This window comes from Pantherophis guttatus, chromosome 10 (genome assembly GCF_059756535.1).
Source record: "Pantherophis guttatus breed Tessera chromosome 10, ASM5975653v1, whole genome shotgun sequence".
In the NCBI taxonomy this organism is placed as follows: domain Eukaryota; kingdom Metazoa; phylum Chordata; class Lepidosauria; order Squamata; family Colubridae; genus Pantherophis; species Pantherophis guttatus.
The window spans coordinates 5237653-5264594 of record NC_142072.1 but is presented as its reverse complement, the minus strand read 5'-3'; the positions used below and the strand labels follow the sequence as shown (position 1 = coordinate 5264594).

At 49.3% G+C, this 26942-nt stretch overlaps 2 protein-coding genes across 5 annotated transcripts; one reads left to right on the top strand and one right to left on the bottom strand.

The window, feature by feature from the left end:
• Nucleotides 1–357: 357 nt before the first annotated feature.
• GSK3A (glycogen synthase kinase 3 alpha) lies at nucleotides 358–20690 on the top strand. 3 transcript variants are annotated; one of them, XM_034438000.3, is made up of 11 exons: nucleotides 358–503; nucleotides 3061–3248; nucleotides 3339–3422; nucleotides 6479–6589; nucleotides 11795–11925; nucleotides 13790–13896; nucleotides 14793–14890; nucleotides 15083–15178; nucleotides 16955–17141; nucleotides 18203–18304; nucleotides 19158–20690. In XM_034438000.3, exons 1-11 carry the CDS (start codon nucleotides 476–478, stop codon nucleotides 19232–19234), a joined length of 1209 nt encoding a protein of 402 aa, XP_034293891.1. In that variant the 5' UTR covers nucleotides 358–475; the 3' UTR covers nucleotides 19235–20690. The 3 variants fall into 3 exon arrangements, with proteins under 3 accessions (XP_034293891.1, XP_034293890.1, XP_087732999.1); XM_034437999.3 differs by lacking the exon at nucleotides 358–503 and adding an exon at nucleotides 760–1256; XM_087876873.1 differs by lacking the exon at nucleotides 358–503 and adding an exon at nucleotides 1641–1745.
• A 1787-nt stretch (nucleotides 20691–22477) lies between these two features.
• Nucleotides 22478–26912, bottom strand: LOC117677657 (zinc finger protein 574-like). 2 transcript variants are annotated; one of them, XM_060693859.2, is made up of 2 exons: nucleotides 26578–26912; nucleotides 22478–25479 (listed from the first exon to the last, which is right to left on the bottom strand). In XM_060693859.2, exon 2 carries the CDS (start codon nucleotides 25466–25468, stop codon nucleotides 22898–22900), a length of 2571 nt encoding a protein of 856 aa, XP_060549842.2. In that variant the 5' UTR covers nucleotides 25469–25479; nucleotides 26578–26912; the 3' UTR covers nucleotides 22478–22897. The 2 variants fall into 2 exon arrangements, with proteins under 2 accessions (XP_060549842.2, XP_034293884.2); XM_034437993.3 differs by lacking the exon at nucleotides 26578–26912 and adding an exon at nucleotides 26161–26547.
• Nucleotides 26913–26942: the final 30 nt, after the last annotated feature.

The window sequence follows — 26942 nt, the reverse complement described above, 5'->3', positions numbered from 1 at the left end:
AGAAGACTGTGATTTCTGCCTCCGAGATGCTTTTTCTCCAGCAGCGCAAACTACAACTCCCACAAGTCCTTTCGAGGGCAGAGCGGTGCATGACGGGAAGCGTGTCGGGCCCGCCCGCACAGAAGGCCGCCTGAGCGCTCTCGAGTTGTTCTCTGGGCCCGAGGCATCGACCGCCCGGTTGGTTATCACTTCTCGTCTGCCGTGTTCGGGGGCGAAGAGTTTCGTGACTCCTCGGTGCTTCGGCGGCCTCAAGGCCCCTCACCCTAACAACGGCCTTTTTTTTGTTGTTGCTCGCAATGCACTATGGGAGCCGTAGTCCGCCCGTGATAGTCCGCGCCACCCTGGCCGAGTCACGGGGTCCCGCGCAAAGCACTTCGGGAAAAGCAGTGCCGAAGCCCCGCAAGTTTTCTCTCTCCGCGCCTCATCGCGCCACAGCCTGACAGCCCTCAGGGCGGATCCCTTTGAGACTGGGCTAATGGATAAGAAATCGCGATGGGCAAAAGGTTAAGTCTCTCGGCTTTTTCTTCAGGCGGCTGAGCGCTCGCCTCGCGTCTCTCTCGCACCTCACGATTTGCTTTTCCTGCTCTGGTTTGGGAGGAGCCAAAACTCAAATCTTTTCCCCTCTTTCCTCTTGCGCGATAGGCTGACCAGGTCCGCGCGAGGGATGCCGGGAAGCGGAGTCCCCCTCCCGTCAAGTCTCTATTACGCGCTACGCGGAGGACTCCATTTCCCACGCTCCCTCGCTTCAGATCCTAAGGCACACAGGGGCTTGTAGTCCCGAACCCGGCCGGCCGCAGAGGGGGCGCGGAATAAGAGGACTCTCTCTCCCAGCGTCTCTTTCGACCGCCGCGCTTACGGCCATCGGCCGCGCGACGCCTTCTGGGAAATCGAGTCCTCTCTTCCTTAACCGATAAGTAGGCGGGCCGCGCCCGAGACTCCATTTCCCGTCGGCTCTTGCAACAGGGCCGGGCAGGGCCGGCTCCCGAGCCGCCTCAGACGGAGCCAGCCAGCGCGGCCCCCCCCCTCCCTTTTCCCCGGTGTCGGCCTCACCATGAGCAGCGGCAGCGCCGGTTCTTCCCGGCCCCGAACGAGCTCTTTCGCAGACCCGTCCGGAGGGGCTCCCGCTACGGCCCCCACCGCGCCAGGCCCGACCTCGGGGGCAGCGCCTGGGGGCAAACCCGGGGGGGCTGCCGGGCCTGGGCCGGGGGGAGGCGGCTCCAGCTCGACGGTCGCCTTCCCGGGGCTCAAGCTGGGGCGTAAGTGTGAGGGGCCGGGAAGGGCGGGCGAGCGGGCGGGGCGGGGAATGAATGGGGCAGGCGCGGTCGTGGGGTGGGGGAGCCACACAAAGGAGGAGCGCCGAGGGGGCTTGAGGCGGGGGGGGCGGCGGGAGGGCCACGAGGGGCGAGGGAGGGGGCGGAAAGGGGAAACCTGGGAGTGGGGGAGACCCTGCGAGCCTCATCTGACCCCCCCCCCGGGGCAGAGGGGAATTGGGTCTGGGGGCTCGAGGAGGAGGAGGAGAAGGAAGGGGGGGCAAGGAGCAGGTGGGGGGGCGGGGGGGGCGTCGCCGTTGGGGGCCGAGGGGAGGAGAGGGGGGGCGGTGTGGGGAGGGGGGGACGAGAGGCAGGCTGGGTTCGCCCAAGGTGAGCCCCTTCCCGGCTCCAGATCCTCCCCTGGCCGGCAACCGGGGCTTGGAGGGAGAAGCTATCCGAGGTCAGCAACTGGACGAGGGCTCCAGAATTACTCCGGTGACGTCAGGATGAAATCAGGGGTAGGGGTGGGGTGGGGGGGGAGGGAGGAGGGAGGGAGGGAGAAACCGGGCCAGGGGAGCCCGAGGCACGTCTTGCCCTTTGGATGGAGTGCCGGTTGGGCTTCCTTCTCCTCCCGCCCCCCTCCCCACCGCCCGGGACTCTTGGGCTACCGGCTTTGCCCTGCTGGGTGGGTCCATGGAAGAGGAGGGAGAAGGGCCTGGCAAGGGGTGGCTGGCGGCCCATGGGTGGGGCTGGGGCTGTGGGGGGGGGGGAGGTCAGGCGAGGGGGGTGGTGGTGAGGGCGTTGGGATGGCGAGGCTGAATGAGAAACTCTCGCCAGGGATGCAAGTCGTAGCAGGAAAAGCGGGTGAGGCAGGGCAGGCAGGATAAGGATAAAGCCCATGATGGTGAGTGCCAGCTCTTTTTTGGGGGAAAAAAAAACCAAAAAAAAAAAAAAAAGAAGAAGAAATGCTTGCCTGCCCCCCCAAAAAAACAAAACAAAACCACCCTTTTGTCCTTCTGATCTTCCCCCTGGTTATTTGCCCGAAATGGTCTCTTATGACTTATCCCTGTTTGGTACCAATTAGCCCGCCGGCCCACCTTAAAAGGGCAAGCTTGCTACGACAGCATCTTCTAAGTCAGTGTTTCTCAACCTTGGTAGCTTGAAGATGGGTGGACTTCAACTCCCAGAATCCCCCAGCCAGCAGCGCCCATCTTCAAGCTTCCAAGGTTGAGAAACACTGTTCTAAGTTGTTCCTTCCTGGCTTTAAAGCATGTCAGGAGTTGGGGTGTGATGTGGTTTTGTAGGAATCTGGGTAGTCTTAGGGTAGAATTTGAGTTTGGAAACTGGGGGGGGACAAGGATATGAACCAGCTTGGTTTTTTTTTTAAAAATACCAAATTATTATGGTTCATCACACAGGCAGTTGTTCAGTTTGGTTATTTTTGTCCACCTATGAAGTCCTTCCCCTAGGGACCTGGAATAGGCAGATGTGGATGTTTGAAGGTGTTACAGATGTTATCGCGGGATGTCAGCGGTTCCGAGTAAAGCTGCCTTTGGCAATTGACAAGGGGGGATTTTGTCAATGCCGATGGTGTTCGAAGGAGTGTACCCCAAGGCGCTTATTGGTATTAATGTGGGTTTGGGGAAGATCATCTTTTTAATTGGGATTGGAAATGTTTTAAGGGCGTTAATTGTCGAGAAGGATTGGGAAAGGCCGAGAAAGACATTTAGTGAGTTCAAATTAGGCCGCTTGGACTAAATCAGACTTTCGTCCTGTCTGATCCGGATTTGACCGTCATTCCTCTTTTCAGGAGATAGTAGTAAAGTGACCACCGTGGTGGCCACACCCGGCCAGGGTCCTGACCGTCCTCAAGAAGTCTCGTATTCCGATATCAAAGTGATCGGCAATGGGTCCTTTGGCGTTGTCTACCAAGCCCGATTAGCAGACTCTGGCGAGCTGGTGGCTATCAAGAAAGTATTACAAGATAAACGTTTCAAGGTGAGACTGGAAAGAAAAGGGGACTGATCCATCCTGCTAGTTTTTACCACTGTGATTCCGTGCCTCATTTTGGTCTCTCTTTTACTTCAGAACCGGGAGCTGCAGATCATGCGGAAGCTGGATCACTGCAATATTGTCCGCCTGCGATATTTCTTCTACTCGAGCGGAGAAAAGGTGAGGGAAAGCTGGAAAGAGGGAAAAGGGGGCACGCCAAAGGAGAGTAACAGGGCTGGTTTTCTCTTCTTCCTCCTTGTGCTTTTGAGGATCTGCCTCTGATTTGCATTTTGCCCATTTTGTATTTTTGACTGGAACTCCGATGATCTCTTTATACAATATATACTGTCTATACTGTAAGGCAGATCTTTTAAGATTCATGCTGGCTGAGAATTCTGGGAGTTGAAGTCCACAAGTCTTAAAAGTTGCCAAGGTCGGAGAACCTTGGATGGTGAATCCAAGACATGTTTCTGACTTGATTTAAGAAATTCAGGTAACACTTGATGCCCCTTCATGCTCACAAAGTTCATCCTTTGGACTTCCTATCCCATTCTTCCTTGAAACAGATGAGGATACAGATAATCCTCAACTTACAACAGTTTGTTTAGTGACCGCTCAGATTATAACAGCACTGTAAAAGTGACTTTATGACACAACTGTTTCTCACACAACTGTTGCAGTATCCCCATGGTCACATGATCAAAATTCAAGAGGCTTCATCCCTGACTCATATTTATGACAGTTGCCGTATCCTAGGATCACAGGATCCCCTTTTGCGACTGTCTGACAAGCAAAGGCAATTGGGAAACCAGATTCACTTAGCAACCATGTTATTAACTTAACAGCGGCAGTGATTCACTTATTAACGGTGGCAAGAAAGGTCATAAAATGGGGAAAAACTCACTTAGCAACTGTCTCGCTTAGCAACAGAAATTTTGGGCTCAATTGTGGTCGTACGTTGAGGACTACCTGTAGTATATTAGATCCTGGGAGGGAAAAACCACAAATAATTTAGTTCCTTCCCTCTCCGGATCTTCATTCTTGGTGGACACAACCTCCACAGAAGGAAACATCTCACAATGTTTATTGCATACGTTTATTGAAATCACAGTTTGAAAACAAATGTCCATTTAATATACGGGTAGTTCTCAGATCCAGGATGAGTAGTTAAGAGATCCTTACTGGTGATCGACACAGTTTCCCCAAGTAATGTAATCATAGAGGTTATCTGGATTAGTAATCGGCTTGGTACCCAAAATGGCCTTTGTAGCTCTTTGATTCCACAAAGATTTCTCAATGTGGAAAGTCTAGCAAGAGAAATAATAGGGGTGGTGGTGGAATATGGCAGTTAGACAGGCTGTAGAATGGAGAAACGTTTATTATTATCTGCCATGAAAAGATCATTTTCTGGACACATTCCATTCAAACAGCTCTGGTTGAGCTGGCTTTTGGTGTCTGCACAGCATTGTCCAACGTATCCTCTCAGTACTTCTGCTCTGCTCTTTTCTCCAATTTTACCTACACAGTGGCCTTGTGAGACAGATTAGGTTGATAGAGATTGTCTAATCTCCTGGTTATGCTACGGTTTGTTTGATTCTCTCTTAAGGCATTGCATGAACCCAACTGCTAGGTATGTCAAAGTTCTCCAATGAGTTTGAAAACCAAATAAGAGCTTAAATCTGCTTGCAGCTCAAGTGATCTCCAAATACCGATAGCCCCAAAGGGAACTTGAACATGGATTAACGGGATTTATGTGATGAACCAACCGTACAGGTTAATGGTTAAGTAGAGGTAGCCCTCGACTTAGGACCACAATTGAGCCCAACACCTCTGTTGTTAACAGAGACATTTGCTAAGTGAGTTTTGCCCCATTTTACAACCTTCCTTGCCACCGTTATTAAGCGAATCGCTGCAAATGGTAAGTTAGCGACCCGGTTTTTAAGTGAATCCGGCTTCCCCCTTGACTTTGCTTGTTAGAAGATCACAAAAGGGGATGATCACCTGACCCTGGGACCCCCGCAACAGTCAGAAATATGAACCAGTTGCCAAGCATCTGAATTTTGATCACTCGATCATGGGGAGGCTTGCAAAAGTCGTTAAGTGTTAAAAAAACCGGCCACAAGTCACTTTTTTTCAGTGCCGTTGTAACTTTGAAAGATCACTAAATAAACCGCTGTAAGTCGAGGACTTCCTGTATGTTGCATTCTACTCTTGTTCTATTCCAAATCTCTTATCTATCAGCTTAGAAGAGGAAAAGTTGGGAGGCACATCTCCAGTGGTGACTTTAGTGACCTGGTGGGCAAATCTACACGTGGAATTTCTTAAATCCGGGTCTTGCAGAGATGCTGAAATAATGAAGCTCCATAAGGAGAAGTCTTTAATTCTCCTCTTTGTTTCCAACCCTTTGTATTTTAGTCCTTGGCCTCCAATCTTTTCGGGTACCAGGGACTGGTTCTGTGGAGAGAGGTTTTTCCGTGGACTGGAGGGGTGCGATTTTGCGGGCTGCCTGCATCCCGCAGATGGGGCTTTGCTTGTTTGCGTGGCCCAGTTTCTGATACGTTGCGGCCCGGTGCCGGTGCATGGACCATGGGCTGGAGACCCCTGTTTTAGCCAATGCTTAATCTGAGGCAAGACTCTGTAGAGCTCAGCTGCAAGCTCCGTGTTTGTTGTTGGAGCCGAATCCAAAAATAATTAAAGATAGTAATAATAGGATGCCTCTGAGCACAAAACCTCAAGAATTACTGGTATAGGGAAGGAAGCCGCAACTGTGCTGTCTGCAATTTCAAACTACGGTTTTCTGAGAGGGGGAAAAGGAAGGGCATTTCTCATTTTATAAAGGAGGCATGTTTATCTCTGCATTTTTAGATGGCAGCTACCAGGCAGGGCTACCGGACGAGGGACACTTTTTATGTGTTTGCATGTTGATATTTAACTTGTTTTTTCTTGGATTCTTTTTACCTGTTGTCAGCCGCCCAGAGTCGCTTAGATGAGATGGGCTGCCATACAGATCAAATAGACAAAAATAATATAGTCTACTGACCTCTTTATAGCAGAGGGAGGGGATTACGGCCCTTTTACGACTTGTGGACTTCAACCCGCAGAATTCCTGCTGGCTCAGGGAATTCTGGGAGTTGAAGTCACAAAAGGGCCCCAGTTCCTCCACCCCTGTTTTTTATAAGATGCTGTTAGTTGAGGGAATTCCCATGTGATCTCTTCTATTTCACCCTCTCTTGCAGAAGGATGAAGTTTACCTTAATTTAGTCCTGGACTATGTGCCCGAAACAGTCTACCGTGTGGCCCGCCACTTCACCAAAGCCAAACAGACCATCCCTGTCATCTATGTGAAGGTAAGTGCGGTTCCTCTCCGAGAACCTCTCGTACCAGCAAAGGGTGGCTTTGGTTAAATTCCCAACACATACTAAGCTCTAAAGGAGATTGGAGTTTTAGGTTTACCGTCATGGGAGAATCCATCCAGTTCCTCAGTAGGCCCCGCTCAAGTGGTCCCTGACTCTTAACCAAATGCAAGCAGTTTGGGCCGCAAAGAACTTTATAGACAGCCTGGAGAAAACCTAAAGGGAGAAGGTGACCTTGAGCAGAATTGCTGAAGGCCAGTTTACAGAGTCCTTAAGGACAGAGAAGCGAGTGTGATGCTCCCCGCACATTCCCTTTGAACAGACTTCCTTTCTGTTTTTTCGTTCTTACCTCTCAAGGTGCCTCTTCACCCACAGCTTCGTGTTATGAGCAGGCCATGGTAGCTTTTGTTCAGCAAACCAGGGTTTAAAAAATCATGGCTTAGGTTTAGATGAAAATCAAGCCCTCGTTTGCACATTGAGGATTGGAGGAAGTTGTGGGAATCGGTTACCGTTTGCCAGTTCGGCAGAATGGGTGTCAGGCGTGAGATTTCTCGGGGGGTGTAATGCCTTTGGGAGCATTTGTTCTGATGATCATAAAAAAGGAAACTTGTTTGAGATGGAATTCCTCACCCATAATACTGTTATTAGAAAGTTATTCCTGTTGGACAATAATTTGTCTTGATGAACAAATTATTTTTGTCCATCAAGCATCTATGCCTTCCATCTCCCCTGGCTATTTAATAATATGCCATTATATTGGTGTCATTTTTTTTAGCAGCCAGATACTGAGTTTCCCTGAAAATAAGACCCTGTCTTATATTTTTTTGAACCCCAAAATAAGCGCTTGGCCTTATTTTGGGGAGGTCTTATTATTTCGGGGTGTGTGGAGCAAGATGGGGCTCCTCTTGCCGTCTTACCTGATTTCCAGCTCTGCGTTTAAATATTTTTGGGGAAGGATTATTTTCGGGGGGAGGATTATTTTAGCGCATGCGCTCAAAAGCCCGATTGGGTTTATTGTCAGGGGATGTCTTATTTTCGGGGAAACAGGGTAGATAAGACTTTTCTCTAGAATGAACCTTCCTATTTATAAGTTCAGTATGACTGTTGTTGTCCTGCCCACTGACTCTTTCTTTGGGTTTTACATTGTGTGTGGAAGAAGCTTGATTGAGTCCAAATCAAAGTCCCCTTGATTTTTCAATGAAGTTAATTGTTGTAGGGCTGGATACAACTTGGTTGTCTTCTCCTACCTGCCCCCGCCTTTGCATTATTCAGGGAAGGAGAATAATATTCGGACTACAATGCCAAGGCAGACAGTGGGTAACTGTAGTTCTCCAGTTGTTGCTTGGGCCACAAAGCCTGGCATCCCTCAGTTGATCTCCGGCTACCTCTGAAGTGGCATCAAAATTCTTGTTTAACCCCTCTCTGCATACCAGTAGCTCTTTGCCTTTTGTTTACCTTTCGAGTGACTGGGCAGATTCCTATTTGATTTAAAGATCTCCTTATTCTTTCTGTACTTATAAAATCCTGCATCAGACTGTACCAAGAAAATGTCCCAATTCACAAGAAAACCTTTGGTTCCACCAGCTGGGCATTATTGAACTAAGAATAGCAGCTTTCCGGGGGCTCTGGTTGAAATCTTTCCCACCACCTCTGACCTGAGCTCCTTTTTTTTTCACCAGAAAAGCTGGGAGGAGACTTTCCTTACACAAAGGCTTTTTTTAAAAAAACAAAAAAAAAAAATCTCCCCTCCCCTCCCCTCTTCATCACTTAAATAGCTTTGGTCCCCATTGCATAACCTGTCCTGGGTGCCACCATGCCTTGCATTTTTCTTAATCCCTTGAGTTTAAGTACCTTAGTCTTTTTAAATACCTTGGCCTTTTTCAGACCACCTTTCCATCAAATGCAATGCTTTTGGGGTGCTGCGTTTTCTTTTCTTTTTTACAAAAATGGTTGTTCTTTTATTTTTAATTCTTGATCTTTTTGTCTGAAAAGTGGGCTGGATTTGATTTGTCTTTCTTTTCAAGTGGCAGGGCATAAAGATGGAATGGAATGGTATTTTGCAATGGCATTAGCAACTATTTCTTTATTGCTATTAGTTTTTTTAATTGTTTTTTACCTGTAGGGAACTAGGCAAAGTTACTTGTAGGGAGTCCAAAGGCAAAGATCTGTTTTGCCCTTATGGCTATCTACTGTAGCTATAATCACCCTATCCCTATATCCATCCATCCATCCATCCATCCATCCATCCATCTCCTGCCTGTATTATTTTACAAATAAGACAGTGAACGCATCTAATACTCCTTGCTCCTCCTATTTTTTCCACAAGAACAGTCCTGTGAGGTGAGTTGGATTGAGAGGGAATGACTAGCCCAAAGTCACCCAGTTGGCTTTCCAGCTAAGGTGGAACTAGAACTCACCGTCTCCTGGTGATTGGCCCAAAGTCATCCAGCTGGCTTTCATGGATAGAATTTACCATCTCCCGTTTTTTAGCCTGGTGCCTTAACCACTAGACCAAACTGGCTCTCTTTTATCTATTTGTTTCGTTAATATCATGATTTCTTTCAAATCTTTCGGGAGACCAGTCCTCTCAAAATGGCTTTTGAGCAATCCAAAAGATTGCAAACAAATATAAATTACAAACAAATTTTTTTAAGGAGAACTTCTGGAATCGCTCCTTGGTGCAAATGGTGGTGACAGCCATATGCAGCCCAGTGAGCAGACATCTGGGACAGACTTTGCATGTCTCCCCCCCCCCCCCCCAATCCAGGGATGCTTCCCTCGGGGCAAGTGGTAATGAACTGTGGGCAAAGGATGACTCATAATTTGGATGCCATAGTGATCCCCATCTGGCCTTGGTGGCTGATGTGGGTGGGACTGCAGATTGCCTCAGGCCAAGCAAAAAGAAGTGGATTTCACCATTAAGGAAACTTACTTGCATTATTTTGCGGTTTAAAAAAAAAAACTTATTTTTTTCTTTCAATAATACATTTTTAAAAAGCACTAAAATGAAGCAATATTCACATTCACCATCGCACAATGCGATAGTTAAGTCTGTAGCCCACATTCATCATGTGAATACTGAAATGGGCCTATTCGCCTGCCCTTCTGTTCAGTTTATTGTTTTCTTTCCCGTATTCTTCATTCTTTCCTCTCCTTCTCTAACTCCCTTTAGGTTCCTTGTCAGGAATTCTCAAAACATCTCCAGTTATTCTGGGCTGGTGATTGCTTCTGTCTGCCTCTTACTTAGGTTTTCTGTCTGTTTAACTAGCATTGGTTTAGCAGACAGAATGCTAAAAGGAAAAAAAAAATTCCCCTTTTCTTTATCCACCTAGCCCAGTGATGGTTAACCTTTTTGGTGCTGAGTGCCCAAAGCGCACGTGTGCGTGCAAAAATACACACACACGCATGCCCAAACCCTCAAAATGCAATGCGAGCTCCCCCCCCATGCATGCGCCCTGGCCTCCTGCATCCCGTTTTGGCTTCCAGGTTGGTGCAGGAGGCTTTCCAGGCCCAAAATGGGGCATCCCCCCCCCCAAGTGTCCCATTTCGGGCCTGGAAAGTATCCTGCACCAACCTGCACCCTATGCATGCGCTCATGTGTCCCCCATGCATGTGTGCATGCGTCCCCGCATGTGCCCACCCCCCACGCATGCACGGAAGAGACCCGAAGACCAGCTGGTTGGCGGGAGGCATGCTTGCATGCACGATGTAGCTGAGCTGGGGCGATGGCTGGCGTGCCCGCAGAGAGGGCTCTGCGTGCCACCGGTTCGCCATCATGGACCTAGCCCATTATCCACAGGCATGGCATTTTCCCTCTGTTTTCCATGTGGTCATCTATGGCAGAAACGGGAGACGGTGAGCATAGATGCTTTCAGGAAGATTTGATGCCTCCATAGCAGGGGTGGTATTCACTTACCTTCGCTACCGGTTTGCAAATGTTAGCGTGCGCCTGACCTTCCGCGCATGCACAGAGCGTCAAAAACAGAACGTGATGACGTCCGGGCGGGTGGGCAGAGCCTACCGCTACCGGTTTGGCCGAACCGGGTAGAACCAGCTGAATACCACCACTGCTCCATAGTGATGGAATCTACCAAAATTGATCGGCAAGCTGCCCAATTATGATCCTCTTTTTACAGAAGTATTATTGGTAGCCTCTGCTTAATGACCATTTGAAGTTATGGCGGACTTCAAAAATAATGGCTTACGACATGTCCTCGAAACTACGACTGATGCATCCCGCCCCACCCCCACCCCTGTGGTCATGTGATTGCATTTTGGGTACTTGGTTCATATTTACGACCGGCTACAGCGTCCCCCAGTCATGTGGCCATGATCTGTGACTCCCCCACCCCCATTTTTTCTGGCAGGAAACAGCAAAAAAAAAAAAGGAAGTCCATCGGATATGTTTGATTTGCTTAATGCCCACGTGGTTTGCTTACCAATCGGGTAATTCACCAAGTGACTCACTTTACGACCTTCCTGAAAACGGTCTTAAAATTAAGACGGAGGTTGTAAGGTGAGTCACATGGTGAACCACTTGGGGCCTCAACCACAATGACTTTCAACCCAAATTCCAGGCTTCGTTTTTGGTTGTAAATTGAGGACTGGCCGTAGATCAGACGGTAAGGACAAATGATCATGTTTGCTGTATCAGAATTAGAGGATGACCTTAGTACTAAGAAAGTAGATATTTATAGCTAGTTTTTGCGTTTAAGATATAGTATTATATTTTTATCCCACTTTAAAATATCTATTATGGCCAACTCAAAGCAGCAAAACCTATCTAGTACCTATTCCATCTATTTTCATTACAGCAATTGAGGATTGATATTTGGGGAGGAAATAGAAGGAGTATTAGGTATGTTCACCATCTAAAGTAATAAAGGTGAGATAAAAATTGAATAACAAACAACATCCCTGTGAGGCAGGTTTGGAGAGAGGAACTGGCTCAAAGTCACCCAGCCGGCTTTCATGCCTAAAGCGGGACTAGAACTCCCAATCTCCTGGTAATTGGCCTAAAGTCACTGAGCTGGTTTTCATGCCTAAGGCAGGACTAGAACTCACAGGCTCCTAGCGATTGGCATGAAGTCAGTTAGCTGGCTTTCATGCCTAAGGCGGGACTAGAACTCACAGGCTCCCAGTGATCTAAAGTATACCAAACTGACACTTGTTAATGGCCGCTGCCCTTCCTCCATTCAGGTATACATGTATCAGTTGTTCCGCAGCCTCGCTTACATCCATTCTCAAGGCGTGTGTCATCGAGACATCAAACCTCAGAATCTGTTGGTGGATCCCGATACAGCCGTACTGAAGCTTTGCGACTTCGGCAGGTAAGAGAAGCAGGCAACATCAGCCTTCTAACCAGAGGAAGTGGAAGTGGGGTTTGTCTGTAGACCTCGTGGCTCTGCAGCCACAAGTAGAATAGAAGACAATAGAATTCTTTATTGGCCAAGTGTAAACAAGGAATTTGTTCTCCGGTGCTTAAGCTCTCAGGGTACATACAAGCAACAAGTCTCTCAATCATGATCGTAATCCTAAAATACAATCATCCAAGGTGAAGGTAAACGTTCCGCTCACACATATGTGCTAGTCGTTCCTGACTCTAGGGGGCGGTGCTCATCTCCGTTTCTAAGCCGAAGAGCCAGCGCTGTCCGAAGACATCTCCGTGGTCATGTGACCAGCATGATTAAATGCCAAAGGCGCACGGAACGCTGCTACCTTCCCACCAAAGGTGGTCCCTCTTTTTCTTCTTGCATTTTTTAAGTGCTTTTGAACTGCTAGGTTGGCAGAAGCTGGGATAAGTAACGGGAGCTCACCCCGTTACGCGGCAGCAGGGATTCGAACCGCTGAACTGCCGACCTTTCGATCGACAAGCTCAGCGTCTTAGCCACTGAGCCACCGCTCAGTGAACAACCCAGCTTGTTCTTAGGAAGTTGAAATCTTTTCCCTAAAGATTTATGCACTTTTTGCCTTAATGTGCAACTCTGCTTCTCTGTGGCCCGTGCCTTTCCCAGCAACTTTCACGTTGTGCCTGGTTGCCTCAGAAAGGCTTTCCTTTCAGAGCTACCGCACATGGTTGGTCGGTGGTCTTGACTGACCCTTTCTTCTCCCCCCCCCATGCGTTCAGAGTGTTGGTCATTCTGTGTCCTTGTTTCTGCGTAGCTGTTAAGTTTTTTGTTTTGTTGTTGTTGCTGGCATGGTTTTATCAGTCATCTTGCAAAGCTTCCCCAGAAGGAATTTATGAGCCACGTCCTGTAAATAAATGTTACAGGTCTTACCCTTTCTCCCAGATATTTGGGACAGCGCAGTTGGATTTTCCCCCCTTTTGCTGCCGTTTTTCCCTTCCCGCAGCTCGGTGAGGAGGTTGCGAGAGCGAGCGACTGGTTTGAGCTTCAAGGTTAAGCAGGATTTGGACCCACATCTTCCTGCTGCAAATCTAGAGCTGTCAGCCCTAATTCTAATGAAATTTTTAAAATGGATTTTTAATGAAAAGAAGGACTGGGGTGACATAATAGCAATGTTCCAATATCTGAGAGGCTGCCACAAAGAAGAGGGGGGTCAAGCTATTCTCCAAAGCACCAGAAGGCAAGACAAGAAGCAACGGATGGAAACTGATCAAGGAGAGAATCAACCTAGAACTAAGGAGGAATTTCATGACAGTGAGAACAATTAATCAGTGGAACAACTTGCCTCCAGAAGTTGTGGATGCTCTAACACATGGAAGTTTTGAAGAAGATGTTAGATAACCATTTGTCTGAAATGGTGTAGGGTCTCCTGCTTGAGCAGGGGGCTGGACTAGAAGACCTTCAAGGTCCCTTCCAACTCTGCTGTTCTGTTAAATGGGGGGAGCAGGTATGCTTTTCTGGGCTGAGATCTCTCTGTGGCTTCTGAATGATGGGCAGAGGGTAAACTGCAGTTCCCAAAACTGGCTTGGAGCCAGGACAAATCCTTGTATTTATTTTGTTTAGATAGAATTTTACGGTAGATTTATTGTAATTTATATTGCTGTTCTTAAATTGTGCGTTGAATCATTTTCACTTTTTGTTAGATAATGAACGCAGTGAAGAAATATTGAAGGTCTCGAGGGTGGGGGTGGGGATCTTACAGGGGCTTCAATTTATGCCTCTAGGCCCTCATTTCAATAGCATTCTAGTTCTCTGGAGATCCCCATCTACTGTTCCCTCTTTTTTCCAGTGCAAAGCAGCTGGTGCGAGGCGAACCCAATGTTTCCTACATCTGTTCTCGCTATTACCGTGCGCCTGAGCTCATTTTTGGAGCCACCGATTACACTTCGAACATAGGTGAGCCCATTGAGGGATCTTATAAGTTTTAGCTGCTCAGACCAAGTGAATTTCCTTCCATAGATGTTGGTTGCTTCCGGAAGCAAATTCTGTGTGTGAATGGCAAAAAAAGGATGACGGCTTGAACAGTTTTGCATTGACTTTCCCCAAAACCTCCAAGTGTGGAGTTACAACTTCCAGAAATGCCTTAGCTGGGGAATTCTGGGAGTTGTAGTCCACCTGGAAATGGGTTGCATTATGCTATAGCTCTATCTCCGGCTGTATCATAGGAAGAAAGACCTATACAGGTAGTTCTCAACTTATGAACATTTGTTTAGCAACTCTGCGAAGTTACGACGGTGCAGTATCCCTGCGGTCACATTGTCAGAATTCGGATATTCAGCACCTGGCATGTTTGCAGCATCCTGGGGTCTGGGACCACCATTTGGGATCTTCCCAGGGCTTTCCAACGAAGTGGATGGGGGGGAAACCAAATTCACTTAACTGTGGGAAAAGTGATAACATTGGGTGTGACTCGTTTAACGACCACATTACTTAGCAATGAAAGTTCCAGCCCCAATTGTACCTCGAGGGCTATTTGTAATTGTCAGGTGAGAATCGGAAGCTCCCTTTCGGCCACTCACCTTTCCCTCCCCGATCTTTCTAGCCAGCATATTGATTCCTGTCGCTGGCTTAATATTTCTGTGTTGATTGAGAAGCATTTTCTCCAGCCTTTAACTGTGTTTGCAGTCTGCTTGGAGATGCTCAGTTTTGAACCCGAGATCTTTTTGCCTGGCCAGAAAACCAAGAGAGCTAGGAGGGTGGTTTCAAGAACCAAATGCGAACACGCTGCAGCTCTTTATAGCAAGCAGTGCTTCTCTCCGTGTGGGGCTAACGGCACCCCTTTTCTCTCGTAGATATCTGGTCTGCCGGCTGTGTGCTGGCCGAGCTGCTCCTGGGGCAGCCCATCTTTCCTGGGGACAGTGGAGTGGATCAGCTAGTGGAGATCATCAAGGTAACTGTTTAACTTTATTTCCCCCCCCCCCCGACCTGTAGAGTGCTACAACCTATTTTCAGTCCTGCAAATACTGAAGTGGAATCGGAGAGTCAGCCTAATGGGCCGAGTGACTGGGCTTTTTGTCTTGTTGTCGAAGTACTGTCGAGACTTGTCGTGGTTTGATTGTCCTCCTTCCCTTCCCTTCTGCAGGTGTTGGGAACACCGACGCGAGAACAGATACGAGAGATGAATCCCAACTACACAGAGTTTAAGTTCCCCCAGATCAAAGCACATCCATGGATAAAGGTAAGGGGGGGGAGCAGGGAGATTGTGGAGAAGATGAAACATGACGGCTGACTTTGTGCTATTGTCCAAGATAGTTTACATTTCTAAAATATCACTGAAAAGGGCACACTTGAAGGGGTCCTGGCATAGCAGGGTTATAGGCGCCTGGCGTTAAAATAAATCTCTGCAACCAGGAAAGTAGAATTTTGCAAGATGCCTTTGTGTAAATTAAATACCGCAAATATAGGCGTCAACCTATGTCCACAATAAGACCAGAATGTTCATTGTTAAAGCAACACGGCTGTTCTGTCAGCCAACTGCTTTTACAGTCTTTTTTTTTTTTTTTTGCCACGGTTGTTAAATGAAGCACTGCAGTCATTAAGCGAATCCAGCTTTCTCCATGGACTTCTGCTTGCTGGAAACCATAAGTCCATGCCATTTGCTGAGCACCCAAAATTTTGATTACGTGACCGTGGGGGGGGAATCCTGCGATGGTCACAACTGCAAGGATTTACGGGTTGTAAGTCACTTTTTTCAGCGTCGCAACTTTGAACGGTCACTTGTGCAAATGGAGCTGCGTGTGCATGCTTGCCCAGCGTGCATGTGGAAGCATCCCTTCTCTCCCCCGCCTCTTTTCCCCCAGCTGGTCCGCAAAGCCAAACAGGTTGGGGAACTCTGCAATAACACCCATAGTTCAAGAATGTTCACTTGGGACAGGGGTGTCAAACTCGAGGCCCGGATACATCATGTGCTGGCCACGCCCACCCCGGTTTAGCAAATGGGGGGGAGTCACGATACGTCATGTCATGACAATGTGACGCTGGGAGCTTGACACCCCTGCCTTAGGAGATTTCAAGGTCCCTGGGACGATCTCGTCACAGCCACACCAGAAGCAGTTAGATCAGTGTTTCTCAACCTTGGTAGCTTGAAGATGGGTGGACATCAACTCCCAGAATCCCCCAGCCAGCAGCGCTGGCTGGGGGTTTCTGGGAGTTGAAGTCCACCCATCTTCAAGCTTCCAAGGTTGAGAAACACTGAGTTAGATGGTTAGCTTCATTAGATATTGAACTATACAATGTCTATCCTGTTGAAACTCTGTGGTGCCATATTGTACGATGGTTATCATGGTTTTACCCTAATTTCTTTATCTTGTTTAGTATATTTGTCTGCACATTGTACATGCATGATTACGCTGATGCTCTATTTAGATTTTGTATTTGTGCGTATAACGTTCTATTAGTGTTGTATGTCGATGAGTTCTGTAGATGCTGTACGCTAAATAAATAAATAAAATAACGGCTCAGATTTAAAAACAATAACACCAAGAACATGAATTGGTAGAGTGGTGGAATCTTCTATATCAAGGGCCCCCAACCTCCCGGTCCGTGGCCTATTGCAGGGGTCTCCAACCTTGGCAACTTGAAGTCCGCCAGGCTTCAACTGCCAGACTTCTGGGAGTTGAAGTCCGCTGGGCTTAAAGTGGCCAAGGTTGGAGACCCCTGGCCTATTGGGAATCGGGCCGCGCAAGCGAGCGAAGCTTTCATCTGTGCGTGCATGCAAAACCACATCTCCCCTTGTCTGTGGATTGGTTTTTTTTTTCTGTGGAAGAGGTCCCCAGTACCCAAAGGGTTGGAAGTCCAGAATGGAGCGTCTCCATTGGATTAACTGTGATTTCTGGAGAAATCAGTGTTGGATTAACGGTTGGGATTAACGATGTTGGGTTTACGGTGAGGGAGGGTTTTTAAGAGGCAGGGAACACCTGGTTTGGGCGTGACCATATCTCCTGCTCTTCCCCAGGTGTTTAAGCCTCGCACGCCGCTGGAGGCCATCTCGCTGTGCAGTCGCCTGCTTGAGTACACCCCAGCCACTCGCCTCTCTCCCCTGGAGGCCTGTGCCAACAGTTTCTTTGACGAGCTGCGCGAGCCCAACGCTCGGTTGCCCAATGGCCGTGACTTGCCCCCGCTCTTCAACTTCAGCCCTGTGGGTAAGTGGCTGGCATCTAATCAGTTGGACACAACTGGGAAGGTGTGTGTGTGTGTGTGAGACCCTCCTCTTGTGACCCCCTGGCTGCTGTGGCCGAGCCAGGAGTGTGTGCATGTGCAGGCCTCCCACTCCACACACACGTTTCCTGTACTTTGGCGTTTGCTTGAGGAGGGTCTCCCCATGCATGTGCATGCTCCTGGCTCAGCCACAGCTGGCCAGGGGGTCACAGGAGGAGGAGGGGGAGGAGGGTTGGCCAAAGGGAAGCCTCTGCTGTGGCTGGCGATCGTTCCTCAGCCAGCCCAGATTTCCAAAAATATCCCCCAAAATAAAAGGAGCGAGGGGCGGGGCTGACCAGTGATGGGACAGGGAGCCACAGCAGAGGGCCCAAAGAGCCGCATGTAGCTCCAGAGCAATGGGTTGCCGACACCCGCTCTATACAAAAGATGTGTCCCAGGAAGGGTTTTCAGCCTCAGTGAAGTAGAACTGGGAAGGGAATAAATTAGTGCAGCTAGAAATGTAATTGGCTGCGACCTGAAATGCCCTTTTTTTTAACAGCGTAGCTCCTTTCGGTTCAGCACAGTTGGCAAAGTTAATGCTGTCCGTGTAACAGTTTAACAGGAGAAAAGTGCCCTTGATGGTATCATGTGGCCTGCAGCCTTTTGCGTCAGGCTGGCCCCATACGCTCCAGATAACCATCTTTTGAACGGTTAGATTGCAGCGCGAATGAACTTAAAACAATGTTCCGTTTTGCATTGTCATCGAATAATTAATTGGGAACTGAAGCTATGCAGCGTTGGGGGATTAAAAGCCCTTTTAAAACTACCACTGGTAGTTTCAATTCATTCCCCCACCCCCACCCGAAAGTTGGGTCTTTTTTTATGCTTTGGTGGCATGGCCCTCACGTCAAAAATAAACGTCAGGTGGAGCTCTCAACTTCTGTAGGTTAGCAGCTCCTCAGGCATGTTGAGGAGCCTGTAGAAATGAGTGAATCCTCCCCAGGTGAGTTATGGGATGCCTCACCCTCTCTCTCTCTCTCTCTCTCTCTTTCTCTTTTCTTTGCAGAGCTCTCCATCCAGCCAGGTTTGAATTCCAACCTCATTCCACCGCACATCCGGTCCCAGGCGAGCTCAGTCGGGTCTGTGTCTGGCTCTGGAACCTCGCACAGTGAGTGCTTTCTCGTTCGTGGCGCTTCACTTGAATTTTTGGGAGGAGCTGTCCCACGAGGGGGTTATTTGTGCATGGGGTGCAATAGCAATAGCACTTTAGAGACTTGAGCTGAGGTGGCGCAGTGGTTAGAGTGCAGTACTGCAGCTACTTCAGCTGACTGCTAGTTCAGCAGATCAGCGGATCAAATCTCACCGGCTCAAGGTTGACTCAGCCTTCCATCCTTCCGAGGTCGGTAAAATGAGGACCCAGATTGTTGGGGGCAATATGCTATTTAGTATACTGTCTTTGGGGTAAGCCGCCCAGAGTCCTCGGAGAGTGGGCGGCATAGAAATATGACAAATAAATAAATAAAATAAAAAAACTCTGCATTCCACAGCCAGGAGTTCGATCCTGACTGGCTCAATTTTGACTCAGCCTTCCATCCTTCCGAGGTCGGTAAAATGAGGACCCAGATTATTAAAAGCAATAGGCTGACTCTGTAAACTGCTTACCGAGGGCTGTAAAAGCGCTACGAAGTGATATGTAAGACTCAAGTGCTATTGCTATATTTATATACAGCTCATTAATGCTTTATAGTAGTTTCTGGGCGGTTTACAATGTCAGCCTATTGCCCCCAACAATCTGGGTCCTTATTTTACCAACCTCGGAAGGATGGAAGGGCTGAGTCAACCTTGAACCCTGTCAGGATCGAACTCTAGGCTGTGGGCAGAGCTGGCCTGCAATATTGCAGTTTAACCACTGCGCTGCCCTTAACAATAACAAAATGAGACTAACAACTCAGGTCATTTGGAAAAGGAAGGTCCAACATGGCTTCAATTTCGTCTCTCTCTCTCTCTCTCTCTCTCTCTAGGTGAGGGAAGAATGAACACTGACAGAAGCCAGGTCACACCAGGAGATGGCGCAGGACCCATTGCCAATACGTCCTGAGGGGTCGCTGGGCCCGGGGGGCAGGTCCCCTCCACCACCCCCTACCCCCAGGCCACCCACATGGACTTCTCTGAACTGTGAATGGTGGGGGAAAGCAATCTTGGCCCGGGGACCAGGCGGAGGGGGGAGGCCAATTGGGGATGGGATGGCCACTTGGACGGGAGGGGGGAGGGGATTCCCTCAAAGGTTGTCCTCTGATGCCTTGGCTTGGGGAGGGGGAGAGAACAGAAAAAATCCCATGGCTTGAGAGCTCCCTTCTCTGTCAAAAGCGGGTCAGGTTGGTACCTCCGGAGAGGGGGGGGGGGGAAGGACCGGAGAGCTGCTGCCATCTTCCTCTCCCTCTCCCTCTGGCTAATCCCAAGTCTGTCCTAATTGAGTTTTAAGTTGCTCTTGTTTTTAACGCCCCTTGGGGAGGGGGAAAAATGGTTTTATTTCCCAGTCTCATGTCATTCATGCTTTCCGAACTCCACCTCTTGTATATCCCCTTCCCACGGTTAACGGTTCCTTCTCCGGATTGCCCTCCACATCCCAAGACGTGTCTGTCTGTGAAACCCGGATGCTGTATTTTTAAGCGGGTCTGTTTTATAGCCCAATAACATTCGGTTTTTTTTGTCCCATTCCAGCGGGGAATCATCCTTCCTCCCCCCCACACACACACCCCTTCCCACCCCTGCAAGCCCCCCCCCCACCCGCCCACCTGCTCCTTTGCTTGCCATGCCTCCGCCCCGCAATCTCTTACCGGGAACAAGCAAGCCCTCTCCCCCTTGCCTTGGATTGTGAGGGGGGGGCATGGCCAACCATTCCTCGCTCCTCCTGCGATCCCATCAGAGGTAGCACTGGGATTTCTTGCAGGGGGGGGGGAGGGAGAAATCCCATGGGTATGTGTGCGCAGTTGTGTGTTATTGCGCGTGTGTGTCTGGAACAAGCTGGTATTAAGAGCAGGCGGGAAACTAGCAGAAGCTTGCTCTGAATTCCGTTGCGCCTGCTCCCTATAGCAGTTTTCCTCCCCCGGTGCTACAAATCAAATTTTGTGGATCTCTTGGGGGGCGTAGGGTTCTCTAAAGGGAATTGGAGAAGGCAAGTTTTAATTTAATGCCTGTTCCCTCCCTGCTGTAAATACATATTTTCCTCATCTTAAACCCCTTAAAATGGCTTCCTTTTTCCATTTTCCCTGTAAATAGATTAATTTTTTTCTTAATGAAATGTTGCAATGATTGACCCCACCCCCACCCCCACCCCAGTTTCCCTTTCCATTTGCAAATCATCTAGGATTGACGGTTCCCCCTAGGGAGCCAGGGTGCAGCCTGTGGATAATTTCCCTCACCCTCATATTTATCCTCATCACTGCCTTCCTTCCTTCCTTCCTTCCTCCCAACATTGTGTGTTAGTTTCTTTCTTAGGTTTTTTTTGGCTGTGTACAGACATCCGGTTCAATAAATTATTGGCATGAACGGAAGGACTGTCATGAAGCTCCTTATTAATGGGGAGAGGATCGAATGAGATAATAATAGGAAGAAAGCCCCAGATTTTTTTTTTTTACAAAAATCACTGTTGAGGTGTTTGTTTACAACAGCACTGGTGTGTGACTTATGACCATTTTTCACACTTATGACTGTTGCAGCATCCCCGTAGTCACGTGATTTACATTTGGATGCTTGACAACTGACTTACACTTATGACGGTTGCAATGTCCCAGGGTCATGTGATCACCTTTTGGGACCTTCTGACAAGCAATGTTAATGGGGGAAACCAGGTCCACTTTAACGATTGTGTTACTAGTTTAATAACTGCAGTGGTTCACTTAACAAATGTAGCAAGAAAAGCCGTAGAATGGGGCAAAACTCATTTCACAAATGTCTCGCTTAGCATCATAAATTTTGGGCTCAGTTGTGGTTGTTAAGTTGAGGACTATCTGTACAGATCTGAGAGGGTGGAATTGGTTCAGTTGTGTACCATCCTAGTTTCACTATTTAAATCTGAATGTAAAGGGTTTTGTTTTGTTTTTAAAAATGAAAATGGACTCCTTAACGTTGGGATCAAGGTTTTTGCCACCCCCAAGCATTTGTGGTTGACTCTTTTGGGATTAGATTATGGGGAACTAGAGCTCTGTATTTATCTTAGGCTCCAGCCTTGTGTTCCTTGTGTTAATACTGGCTGGCTACTTGAAACGCCGTAAATTCTCCTATACACAATTCAAATTCACAAAAGAATGCTTATGGCATGTAGATTGAATGGCATAGCTCTACTTTGTTCAATGTGTATGAGTAGGGACATGCACTCTCTCTTAGCAATGTCAGCTGTCAAGCTTGCTACACCCAATTGAGAAAAATAGCCTTTAGCATTAGCTGAGAACTTGTCCACTGGATTGTAGCTAGGTGTGCACAATTAACAAACCGTTACTGCCCCAACCAGGTGGCATAATTCTTTGGTTAGTTGTTACACTGGAATCTTTTCACTGAACGGTGTCGGCTTTGTTTTCCATCTGCTTTGGTAGTTAAGATTTGTCTTTTGAGTTTTATATTCTAAAAAGGTAATATCGTCACATGATAACTAACATGCCTGTTTGCTAACAATTCCAGATTCCGCAAATACTTCAATGTTTTTTGTGAAGCCAACATAGTTAAAAGTTTTAGTCCGCTGGATGAACTCGGATTGGGTTACATCAGTCGTGTTAACGTGATGTCCAAATACAGCAAATACAAAACTACCCAGGGGAATGGTTACCCATTGAAATCATGATTTCCTTTTGCCATTATGCTAAAATATTTTGGTCTGGAAAATCATCATAAAAATTCTTGAGTTTTAAAACATGCATGTTCATCAGTCATCATACACCAATCGTCTAGAGATGGCACAGACCTTTTCCAATTTAAAAAAAAAATGGAACTGGCCTTCAGCTAGGAGTTACATATTAAAGCAGAAATCCTGTACTTTTTACTTGTTGCTCAGATGGGACAGTTTTAATTAAAGCGTGGCTTGTTCTGCTAGGACTGCAGGCATAATAAAACCGATTGTGTCAAACTATCAAAGCACAAAAGTATCCCCTTTTTTTTGCCTTAAGATGTAGCAATATTATTCTATCATAAAATTATAACTTTGTTTGACTTAATAAGCGGATAACTCCCCCCCCCTCCCGAAAGCAAGCAAAAATAATTCAATAGGCGAACTGTAGCACAGCCTGTCCTAGATACTGTTATCGAGCCATTCCTTAGAATCTCAGATAATGAAACTGGGAGACTGTAATGGAATATAACACATCTCTTTTAATTTACAATGAACACCCAGCTGTGGTCAAGGTGGCTGGCCCAACTCCAGTCCACAGCACCACCACCCCCCAAGACAAAAAAAAAAAAAACTGCCCAGAGAAATTCTCAAAATGAGGTCCATAAATTGCAGCTTAGGCCTCCATACGAAACTAAAACGGCTGATGAGCAACTTTTGGTGCTATGAGAAGCCTGCTGAAGGGTGTACGAAGAGAGGGTTGCGCTCCGTTTCCTGCTGGCATGTTAAGCCTTTGTATACAGAACAGTTAAAGATGATTTAAAACCTCTGCACCAAGGCAAAAGTGTGGACGCTGCCCTCGGGCATCCCTTGTAACTCTGAATACAGAAAAAGATGGGAAATTTCCCCTCCCCTGGCACGGCTTCTACATTTCTGGGAAATTTACATCTCTAGATAGATCTCTATGGTCTCCATCACGGGGAGAGGCTCTGCGCTCTCAATTATAGCAATTGTCTCCCCAAACTTGGTGCACATAATGGTTTGGGTGGACTGGCTGGAAGCTACGAGAGATTCCGAAGGCTGCACAGCATCCTGGCCGTCAGCCAGCGCTGTGTGCGTCTTGCGGTGGCTCCGCAAGTTCGAGACGGTCTTGAAAGTCTTGGAGCAGAGGGGACACGGGTGAGGGCGCTCCCCAGTGTGGATCCGTCTGTGCTCAGCCAGGTGCATGGACTGCACGAAGGCCTTGCCACACTCTGGACAACGATAGGGCCGCTCCCCGGTGTGCAGGCGTCGGTGTTCGCGAAGATGAGTGGCCTGTCGGAAAGCTTTGCCACAATCTGGGCAGAGGAATGGGCGTTCGCCTGTGTGCGTGCGCTGGTGCAGCTGCAGCCCTGAGGCTGCCACGAATGTCTTGTTGCAGGTAGGGCACTTGTGAGGGCGCAGGCCAGCATGACGCTGTTGATGTCGGCTCAGCCCGCTAGGGGTGGTGAAGGCTTTCCCACAGAGCGGGCAGTTGTACGGACGCTGCCCCGAATGAATCAGCTGGTGTAACGTCAGCTTGGCCAATGAGCCCATGTACTTGCCGCAAGACGTGCAGAGGTACGACTGCTGGGGGCTCCCCTGCTCGTCTTGCCTGGCACAGCGGTGCTCCTGCAGCTTGGAGGCCACCACGAAAAGAGCGCCACAGTCTGGGCAGCGGTGAGGTTCGTGCCCAGAGTGGCTAAGTTGGTGCAGTTCAAGGAGACGATGGCGTGAAAACGATTTGTCACAGTCCGGACAAGGGAAAGGCAAGCACCCTGTGTGTACCGTTCGATGCAAGGCTAACTGACGGGCTCGGAGAAAGGCAGCCCCACAGTCGTCGCACGAGTGGGACCCGTCTCCGTTAGGAGCCATGTGCAAAAGGCGATGCTGGCGAAGATTAGAGGACTGAGTGAAGCGCTTGTCACAGACCTGGCACTGGTAGGGCCGTTCTCCAGTGTGGGTTACGTGGTGCCGGGCCAAGTTAGCCTGGGAAACAAACGTCTTGCCACATTCGGAGCACTGGAACGGCCTCTCCCCCGTATGCGTCCGCAGGTGATTCCTCACATGCACCAGCTTCTTGAACTTTTTGCCACACGTGGGACATTTGTGCTTGCGCTCCAGCACGTGCACGACTCGCTTATGCCGCACCATCCGGATATGGGTGGAGAATGCCTTTCCACACTGAGGACACAGGAACCCCCCACTGGAGGCCTCGACCGAGTTCCCAGGCGAAAGGGAGGAAGGGGCCAAGCCATTCACAAGTGCTTCCTCCTCGCTGGGCACTTGCTCAGCAGGCTGCCCGGATGCAGGGTCTCCTCCGGCCCCCCGTGCAGCTGGGATCCCACTCTTGCCAGCGTGCGTGCGTCGATGGTAAAGGAACTTGGTCATGTTGCTGAAAGTCTTGCCACAATGACAACGGTGCAAGGGGTTGGCTGTGTGGTTTTTGCGGTGCATAATTAAGGTCATCTCGGTGGAGAAGCCGAGCCCACAGTCCACGCAGAGGTAGAGCGCCTCGCCTTTATGGATGCGCATGTGTTGTTCAAGAGAGGCTGCCTTTTTGAAGATCTTATTGCAATTTGGACATTCGTATGTGCCATCCACATGCACCCGCTGGTGAGCCAATAACCGCTTGGCTGTTGTGAAACCACGCTGGCATTCCCCACACAGGAATTCCTCACTGCTCCCCACATGTTCCTGTTGGTGCTTTTGCAACGCCTCCATTGTACCAAAGGCCTGCTTGCACTCAGTACAACAGAAAACCTGAGCGGGGGGAGGTGCTGCTGTGGTTTCCTCAGAGCCTGGCCCTGGGGACATGTAGGGGCTGGACGCCTCCTGGGTTGGCACCTCAGCTGGCTCCCCACTCTCTTTCTCGATTTCAGTAAAATGTTCACCCTGATGCTCCAGCAGCTCCTCTGGTGTTAAGAAAAGACAGGCACACTCTGAGCATTCGTAAGGATGCATGGGGGGAACTGACTGCGGCGACGGATGTAGTTCCTGCAAAGCTGAGAGGCAAGAGATCTGGGGAGGCTGAGGATTGGATATTTGGGAAAGGGGGGAGGGAGGCGGCTGAGAAGAAGGTAAAACTGATGGAGAAGAATTTGCCGGAGCTTCCTGTTTCTGGTGTGTCCGGCGGTGAGCTAGCCAGAGGCTCGTAGATGGAAAAAGTTCATTACATTCATTGCATTGGTAGCGGATCTGTCCAGTGGTGGCTGGGAGAGAAGGGCGGGTTGGTACTTCCCTGGGATGCACTTCCTGGTGCGCTAACAGTTCATCAGGTGACCACAAGACACACCCACATTCCAGGCACTGATAGCGGTTATCTTGTTGGGATTCTGCATCGGCAACAGTGGCAGCGGCTGCAGTCTCACAGGACTCCCCTAAATGGCTCTGGTGGTGGAGCAGCACTGCCTCCAAAGTGTTGTAGAGAAGTCCGCACTCTGAACACATATACTGATGCTGGAAAAACACGGATGGAGCCAACTCCTCTGCCATTATGATTACACCTGAAGGGAAGGGTGAGGGAGGGCAGATTGTAGAGAGGAAGAAAGAAACCTTAATGACAGCAACATTTAAAAAAACTGCAAAAGAAACCCCCAATCACATTCACCCACAAAGGAACGTTTTCAACCTAAGAAAACGAATGGGACAGGATTTGCTAAAAAATGCTATTTTCTTGAATAAAAAACCCATTGTAGATAGGTTTTTTTTAAAAAAGCAAGCACACTGATGAAGATGCTGTACTGAAATCCCCTCTGCTGGGTGGGAGGAGGAGGAGGAGGAAGGGGGCCACGTATGCCACCCTGAGCTCTTTGCAGAGGTGGAACCACCAAGGAAATTGGAAACTAGTAGGCAACCATCTGCAACCTGAGAAAGCCATTTTTTGTGGCCCAAAGACGCTTTTCCTCTTGGGCTTCCTTCTCCTCAACCAAGATCCTTCCGTCCTACCTATGACAGATTGGGGCTAAGCCATAGTTTGATGTCGGCTTGTGGCAAAATCGGCCGGGGGGGGGGTCATGCAGCCAGCACCGCATGCCTTAAATGTGCAGGTCAAAGGTCAGCCCTGCCTGAGGGGAGAGCCTGACAGGGGCGCAGGGCTGGCCGGGCGGAGGGAGCGGTGGCTAGGAAGGGGAAGGCGGTCCCTCGCGAGGGGACGGCTTCGGCGTTGGTAGGAGCGCCGCACTCACCCGGCCCGTGGGCCGAACCCACCGCCGCGGCCACCAGCCGGCGTTCGCCTGGTCTCTCTCTCCCTCTACCTCTCGCCGCTCCCTCGTCACGCAGGCCCCGCTCGGCCTAGGCTACACCGCGCCCTCTCATTGCCTTCCCCACGACCTCGAGGGAGCCAATCAGAGACCTCGATACTAGAGAGGCGGGTCGCCGCGGAGGATTTCTGTGACGCTCCCAGCCCCTCCTCCAGGAGAAGCTTGAAGAACGCTGGCCAATCAGCACCGCAGCCTGAGCTGGAGATGGGCGGGCCTGGCCCCTCTTTAGCCCCGCCCCGTCACGAGGATGAAGACCTGCGCTTCGTTCTCCTCCCTGCTCCCCCTCCTCCCTCTTTTGTGTGTCTGGGCCCCGCCTCCGCATAGACTCCTGAGGGCGCTTACGCAATCAGCGCCGTTTCCTTGACGACACTTTACGTAAACACTGCGTCGCTGTTAGAGCATAAAGACGGCGGGCTCGCCTTTTTCGCCTCAGGTCAGTCTCGCTTTCAGTTCAGCCCAAATCAGGGCGCGGGAGCGCCGACTCCGATCCGGGGGTGAGGGCGCGGCAGTTGTTGTTATTGAATGACTAACCCCACCCCGCACGTGAGTCACGGGGACAGTAGCGAGGTGCCACGTGAACGGGGGAACGCGACGCAGGGAACGACATCGCTTAGTCCGCTGAGGGACGGCCCCGGCGCATGCGCAGGATAGGCCGCCTCGACGCCTAGTTGGGTGCGAGCGAGACACAAACAGCCTTGGAGCGCATG